General features: G+C 35.0%; 1 protein-coding gene across 2 annotated transcripts; it reads right to left on the minus strand.

Moving 5' to 3' along the window:
* Positions 1-5282: 5282 nt before the first annotated feature.
* On the minus strand, positions 5283-7782 carry LOC105787867 (uncharacterized). 2 transcript variants are annotated; one of them, XM_012614454.2, is made up of 5 exons: positions 7364-7782; positions 6240-6290; positions 5991-6124; positions 5780-5871; positions 5283-5690 (listed from the first exon to the last, which is right to left on the minus strand). In XM_012614454.2, the coding sequence occupies exons 1-5, from the start codon at positions 7661-7663 to the stop codon at positions 5512-5514; spliced, it is 756 nt and encodes a 251-aa protein (XP_012469908.1). In that variant the 5' UTR covers positions 7664-7782; the 3' UTR covers positions 5283-5511. The 2 variants fall into 2 exon arrangements, with proteins under 2 accessions (XP_012469908.1, XP_012469910.1); XM_012614456.2 differs by having other exon boundaries at positions 5523-5679; positions 7364-7781.
* Between the last annotated feature and the right edge of the window lie 576 nt (positions 7783-8358).

Genomic DNA, 8358 nt, shown 5'->3' on the forward strand with positions numbered 1-8358 from the left:
GTTTAACAAATATCTCAATTCACACCACTTGCTATATAAATAGCTTTTCACATATCAATCCACGTTTGTTTTTACAAAGGCATGATCCATTCCATATACAATTCATGAGTACATAACTCATTATTTCATTTAATCACAACATATCTCATTTTGTATGTTTCAATTCAGTATCTCATTTCCATTTCACGTACCATGCCATTCAATATCGATCATAAAACTTTATTATTTAATTACTCATATTAATATGACTCGGACTCGGACGGATACACAAATCCAACCAATACACCAGTTTGGCACCTAGTGCCTTATTGGATAAATCCAAAGTAATAACTGCGCCCAGTGCTATATAAATTGACACCCAGTGTCTCATCGGTTAAACCGAAGCAAATTGGCACCCAGTGCTTCATCAAATCGAAGTTGAAAAAATCCATGAACTCTTCCTATTCTAGGGCATGCCATCTATATCCGAATCAGCCTAATACAATTAATAGAGTTTCATATTGTTTTGCTCGTTCATATTGTTTTTGTCTATGGAAGGTCAGATAGGCAGAAGAGGAAGAAGTTATGGGAATGTCTTAAGTCTGTTATCTCGACTGCTAATATTCCTTGGGCAGCTATTAGTGATTTTAATACTCTGTTATCTTCTAGTGACAAGAAAGGAGAGAGTAACATTGGGAAGGGTTTTTCTCTTTTTAATGATTTTTTTGAGATGACTAATTTGTAGGATTTAGGGTTCAAGGGGCTTGCTTTCATGTGGTATAGAGGGGGCTCTATGAAAGATTGGATAGGGCTATTGGTAATGATGCTTGGTTAAGAACTTTTCCTTATAGTTTTGTCACTCACCTTTCAAGTATCAAGTCAGATCATATATAGTTGCTTTTCTCTCTTAAGCTGGATGTTCAAGCTGGATGTTAATTTGCCTAAAGGATTTCCTTTTATATTTTTAGCTGGTTGGGTAGAGCATCCTAGTTTTCTGAATTTTGTTAAGGAGAACTGGTGCTTTAAAGGTAACATAGTTGAATCTCTAAATCTTTTCACCTGTAACATTAAAGAATGGAACAATTCAGTTTATGGCTTTATTGGTGTCTACAAAAGGAAGCTAATGTGAAACTATCTGGTATTCAAAAGGCCTTGAAAAGATCTAATTCTGAGTATTTAAGTCTTATGGAATTACAGACTCGGGAAGAATGGGAGTGTGTTCCTCATCACGAATAATTGTTGTAGAAACAAAAAGCTAGGTGTGACTGGTTGCACTTTAAGGATCGGAACGCTAACTTCTTACATTCCCGTATGATTTAGAGAAGGAAACACAACATAATTTTAGCTTTAAAGAATGAAGAGGGTGAATAGGTATTCGAGGATGAGGTTTCACAGTCTGAGGCAGTTAAGTTCTTCCAGAAACTGTATGGTGAGCTTCTGGATCGCATGACAGGTTGACCAGCCAGTTCTTTTACTAAACTTGATCATAATGATGTTCTTTTCTTGAAAAGAGAGCTCCCAAATAAAGAGATAAAGACTGCTATGTTTGATATGGCTCCAATGAAAACGCCGAGTAGTGATGCTTACCATGCACTATTTTTCAGAGTCAGTGGGAGCTGATTGGTGGAGCTATTTGTGAACGAGTCAAGAAGATTTTTGGTGGCTAGCCAATAGATAGGGAGCTTAATAACACTCTGCTAATTTCTATTCCTTAGATTTAGAATCTTAAGAGTTTTACAGTTTTGTCCTATAAGCTTGTGTACAGTTCTTTACAAGTTGGACATAAAGATTATTGCGAACAAATTTACAACGGTATTTCCTAGAATCATTGTCCCAGAACAGACATGATTAATTGCTGGGAGAAACATCACAAATAATATTATAGTGGCCAAGAGGTTATCCACTCAATGATAAGCAAACATAAAATATAGATGGCCATCAAAAGTGATTTGGAGAAGACCTATGATAGGGTGAGATAGGAGTTTATAAATGCTTCTCTCCAGGTTGAAAGCGTACCAAAATACCTCCGAAATGTCATTATGTCGGCCACCACAAGTTCTATTATGCAGATTTTGTGAAACGAGGTGGCTACTCAGAAGTTCAACCCCATTAGAGGCATCAAGCATTGAATGGCTGGGACAAAGCATTTGTTCATCTATCAATTCAGATCAGTGATCTCCCATTCATCTTTCCCGATTAGGATCGACGCTATCTCATTTTATTTTGCTAATGATCTTGTTATCTTTGGGAAAGCTTATTTGAGCCAGGCTAGTTTAATTAAGGATTTGCTGGATAAATTCTGTGGTTTTTCTAGCCATCAGGTGAATGCTCATAAAAACAACATTTTCTTTTCTAAAGGGGTAAACGAAGATTCAGCAGGACATCTTTGTGATATGTTTGGTTTTCGTAAAGTCCATAATCTAGGATCATACTTGGGAATCTCTTTTTTTCTAAGAAGGAGTAGCTATTAGCTCCTTGAGGTTTGTGGTGGAAAAAGTTATATCTAGGTTGCAAAGGTGGGATACGAAGCAACTATATCTAGCTGGTAGAGTTACTTTAGCACAATTAGTCTTACTTACAATTCCTAGCTATTTTATACAGCCATTGAGGATTTTGCAAGGAATTGGATCCTTGGGTTTAATCGTAGATTGGGAAATGTTCAGTATTCAAAGCTAAATTGTCGGGTATTCTCGATGGTGTGGCGTTGGTGCAAAGAAGGCAACATGACGGATATTGGTACAGACAATAACATGGAAGTTATTAGAGCTATCAAGGAAGTGTTGTCGAAGCGGTCAAATTCAACAATAATCAAACGGATAACTCAGCTTTTGCATAGTGTGGAGAATTGGTCAATTGAACATATCCTTAGAGAAGAAAATGCTAAAGTTGATCGCGTTGCCAAGTTGGCCTTTGATAAAGGGGAAAGCTTACAATTATATATAGATTCTCCTTTTCACTCTTTCTAGCTTTTTGTAAAGTATTTTAATTTATTCAACAAATATATATGCCAAATAAATGCAAAAGAGAAATGGCTAAGCTCTTTTGACATTTTGAATGTCAATTTCAAACTTTATTTTGTCATTTCCTTTGTTTTTAATTTGTAATATATATATAAAACACATGCACACATATATAATGTTATTTTTAATTATTTTATTATTTTACTAGTCAAAAACAAATGACATCTTTTAAAACTTATGAAATTTTTTAGTTTATTTTTGTTGAGTCAAGATAAGTTGATTGTTGAGTAGCATTCCACAATACCAATTGCAGACTATTACCGAGATAGTTTGATTACTTGTCTTATTTGAATTGACAATTTAATGAAGAAAATATTTGGACTTGATGATGTGCTATTATTTTGAAAATACTATGGTCCATCTATGAAAATCAATCATTGGCTTTTGAAAACTGGACTGGATACAAGTGAAACAATTCAACCCTTGAAATATGGAGATTCAATTGGTATTGTGTTGTTGATTATGGAGAGCATATCTTCGATTGATTGTGCTTTGAATGTTAATAATGTAATAGCTATTATCAAGGAGTTACTTTGTATTCACTTAAATGCTATGTTAGCAAGCGAAATGGATATATGTTGAGATGTTTGTCTAGGTTATGAAAGAGAGCTTATTGAGTGCATTCTAATTTTTTCATTGAGGAATTGTTTTTGTGAGAGAGTGCAATTGTAAACACTATTAAAGTGTTTACTGTCCAAGTTCTTAGGGGGAGGATTTGAAGGTGAGTATTCTAGTCTTTAAGTACAAATGTGAGATATCTATACTTGGGAAGTGATAGGGTGTGAATCACTTGTTGTATTTGCGATTAAAGATAATGGAACTAATCACTGAGCTAGGCTTCGCAGATGTAGGGAAACCGAGCTGCATAAACAAACATTTGGTGTTCTTTATTTTGTTTGCACAATTTCGCAGTGATAAACCGTAGTGGCCACTGTAGTCAAGTACTTCCATTTATAGTATTGTATTACAATAAACAAGCAACTTCAAGTATCAACAATTTTGAAAAAGAATAAGCAAGGCAAATAGGACATAATAGCAAATAAATTAGAAAAAACATGTTTTAGGGTTAATTACATCAAACATCACCAAAGTATCACTTAAAATTTAAATTGGTTCTTAAACTTCAAAACATTTTAATCAAGTCCTTAAAATATCGATCAAGTCCTTCCAAAGCTTGTGGGTAGATTTTAGCATTAAATGTCATTTCAAATATGACTTGAAGTAAACATATGAATCAAATTGTAAATACGTGTATTTACCACTTAAGACAACTTGAATTTAACATGTTAAAAACATAAACAATGTCAACCAAATTTATGAGGGTTATTTCTTTTAACATGTCAAATTTGAGCTATGCATGTAGTAGGTACACACATGTTTACAAATTGGTCACTCCATACCATATTTGAGCTAGCATTTAACACTCAAATTAATGGTTATACTAACAAAAGGACATGATTAATATAATGCTGATGCTTTGATGCTTTGACACGAATTTTGAGAACTAAACTTTTTTTTAGTAAAAACATGTTTGTTATTTATTAAGAGAAAAATAATTTATGAAATTGAAGGGCAAAATTGGTATAAAAGTAGCATTTTGAGAGAAATGTTGTATTAGCTAAAAAAGAAATGATACTGAGATTACTCCTTATATGCTCAATCTTGACACTGTTGGTCAAAGGTGAAGCCAGATTTATTTTTTGGAAGACTAGAATTTGAATTATAATTTTTTTAAAGAGCTAAAAATGTAAATTTGTTATTGTATTAACGTCAAATTTTACAAATTTTCAAAGAATGAACTTTTTATTTTTGGAGAGACCATAACTGAAATTTAAATTTTAGGAGAGGCTGAAATGCAATTTTAACTTTTAATTAACTTAAAATTTTACAATTTCTAAAGGGACTAAAAGGGTAATTTTCCATTTGGGCTACTAACTACGCCCCTGCTAATATCATACATGAATATGTGATTATAGAAAGAAGGATTTCCCCACCGAAATATTACCCTGATAACATCAGTTAAAATAGACGAAGTAAAACTAGAGCAACCAGAATGGAGTTATAAGCAAATGGACAAGAAGAACAAATCAAACAGCATTCGACCGTGATAGCATTATTCAGTGGGGCTCTAATAAAGGTAGAAGAAGCGTTTGGTGACCTACTGATTTGTTCCCTTTTTCACTTTGTTATGGGGTGATTGTCTTCTACTTTCAATTAACCATGTTCTCCCTTATCCCCATTTATTATGGAGCCCTCCCTGGATATGATTGAAATATCTCTATGTTCAATCAAACTTAAGGTTGCTATACTCGACCCTCAATGATTCAGAGTTTTTTTAAATCCTGAAACTAACATCATTGAAGTAACATTAGTGCCAAAAAGCCTACTAGCAAACCAGCGGTAACACAATTAAATCAGCACACTCGGAAACAAACAAACGTAACAGTAGACGACAAGATTTAGACATGACATGTTCCCTAACTTCCCTAACACAAAGCTTGCCTCCATGGTTCTACTGCTTACCTCGACTCCCAAAATAGTTAAGAGCCATCTTTGAAAATCGGGTAAGCGTGAAAAATATTTGAAATATGGCTCGACCCTTTACAATTCCCTCCCGTATGTTTCTTGCAGTTCGAGCCAATACTGGCCCTGATACTTCAGTTTTCTGACTGGCTACCACCTGCACCGAAGCTAATCAAGTAAAAATAAAGTAAAATTCATTGGTATCCATTTGAGAACTTGTAGCAAGTAACTAAAACAACAGCAAATGTAAGGATAACCTGATGAAGCAATGTCTTTTAACCCACGCAATCTCTCCTCAGCTAAGCGAACAGCTCTTGTTGAGCTTCTAACACCTTGAGTAATCTCCTGTCTGTAACACAAATAAACTATTAGTTACTGCGACTTCAAGATAGAAATGTATAAGGGCAAAATCGAAACAGAAGAGAGAAGAGATGCAGGAGTCCTTAAAAGATCAAATAAAATACTAACCCCAAATCACTAAGCTCCATTGTCAAGTCACTGATCTCCATGCCTGATAATCGTACAGCAGCCATCGTATCAGGAAGCTCTTCCCTGGTGACATCCATCAGCTTCTCTAGTGACTCGGCTGCTCTCTTGAAAGCCTTTCAGAAAAAATCATACAGAACAGACAAGGACAAATAATATCCTTTAGAACTTGTAACATTAATCATTGAAATGCTAATATCACTGAACCTGATGCTGTTCAAGGTAACCAACCAGAAGAGCGGGGATTGCAGAGAGAAAAAGCCAAGTTGCTGAAACTGCCACCTAGAAAAGATTTGTAGATTTGTCAGAATTATGACATACTGTAACTTCAAAACACAATTTGCTGATTGTTTGATTGTTGGAATTATAACATGTTGTCACTTCAAAACACAATTTGCTTCAGTTTGATGCTTTGCTTAATAGAGTGAGAAAAAGCACTCCACAAAAACATTTGAACTAATAAATCTTCAAAACCAGAAACTGTACCTTGTATATTCGTTCCATGGATTGTAGGATCAATAAATGTTTACACAAGTGGAATAGATTTGAAATGACAACCGGGTGACTTTTGTTATAAGCTTATATTACTTGGACTCATATGAAAGCCAGATATGGGCAAGTATCCTATGCATATATGCTCAATTTTGTCAAAGTTCTTTTCTTATATATTTCAAGGATCATACCCTCAAACACATGTCCAAACTATGTGTCAGATATAAGAATCTAACACGGATATTTCACGGAAAATCAAAAGTCCAGGTCAATGGCACCTGATTCTTTCTTTGGGTATACAACATTACTAACAGCCCTACATGAATGGCAGAGGATTTCAATGTGATAGCAGTTACATGCAAAGCATATCTTCCAAACCCAAGAGATCTCCAAGCAAGTTTGAAAAGATGAAAACCTTGTCAATTGTTCATAGAATTAAGTGCTGGAGCAATAAAGAACTTGAGCTTTACCCAAGAACTAGAAATACCTTCTAGGAATAGCAAACCAAACATGAATTCTCTATCTATGGTTCCTCAAATTAAATTCAATAATCATGAGTTCAAGGGCATCAACTATAGTCCCATTTGATATCTAGGGATCACTATGAAAAATTAGTAAGGGGCTCGAAATCAGTTCTTTGAGCAGGGAATCTCAATAAGCCAAATGTACGAGTGCTGAATTACTTCATATATGACCAGCTAATTTATGAGTATTTCTTTTTCTCTTCAAATGAATAATATTGTCCAATGATGATTTCAAGTTGCAGTAACCTTAGCTACAACTTTATTAACTAATTACAAGTTTCAAACAATAAGCAACAAAATTAAGGGAACTAAAAATAGATACAATTAAGGAGAACTAACAGCGCAGGCGACGACGTTAAGCACGAGGATGTGGCGATTGGTAAGGGTCCATTGAGAGAGCTGGAGAGAGGGAGATCCGACGGAGGAGACATAATGAGTAGAAACCGACGGCTCAGATAATGATGAAGGCGGCGGAGGCGAAGCTGAACCATACTCCGATCGGACGGAAGGAGAACCGTAGCGGAGGAGCGGAAGGCGAAGATTACGGACACGACGGTTTGGGCTGATGTTAGTTGGGGACGCGCCATTGATGAAAGTGGCGCTGAAATCAGGTGGCTGCAATTTCAGTCTATTCAACATGGATTCCCGATTTACGTCTGCAACTTGAATTTTCTTCCGATGTCCTTGGCTTTTACTTTTGCCTCTTTTCACTCCTTTTATCCAAACACATATTCGAGTATTTGTTGAGTTACAATCCGATTTTTTTTTAAATATATTTTATTTACTTATGTGTTTTCTCCGTCCGGCCGGCCTGGTTCATTAAGTCGAAATTTTCCTAAATATTCTTTTGCCAAAAAAATTAAGATTCAAATTTAATATATACATAAATATATATATATTGGTACATAAGCAAAATTGTAACACTTCAGACCCAATCGAGTTGGCTCGACTCGAATCTGGCGTGCCATATTAGCTACCGGAGTGACTCTCCATTAAATTCCAACCTAACCTCCAACACATCACGGTTTTGCAGCATAAAATATGCTAAGTTATCATAATGCAACGAAATGTAATAATAACATGCATGGAATATAAAACATGCGAGCACATAAAGTTTACGTAAAGGGGAAGGGTTCGCATGTCAATAAACAACAAACACTTTAGGGTTAGCATAAAGATTTTCAGAGTTTGCATATTCGAATAAAAATACACAAGTATTTAGAACTTAATATCAAGGGTTTGCATGATAACATACAACATGGATTCCATAATAACATAAGTTCACATAATAATATGCAACATGAGTTCACATAATTAACATACATGGGTTCGCA

Source organism: Gossypium raimondii, chromosome 2, assembly GCF_025698545.1.
Source record: "Gossypium raimondii isolate GPD5lz chromosome 2, ASM2569854v1, whole genome shotgun sequence".
NCBI classification, from domain to species: domain Eukaryota; kingdom Viridiplantae; phylum Streptophyta; class Magnoliopsida; order Malvales; family Malvaceae; genus Gossypium; species Gossypium raimondii.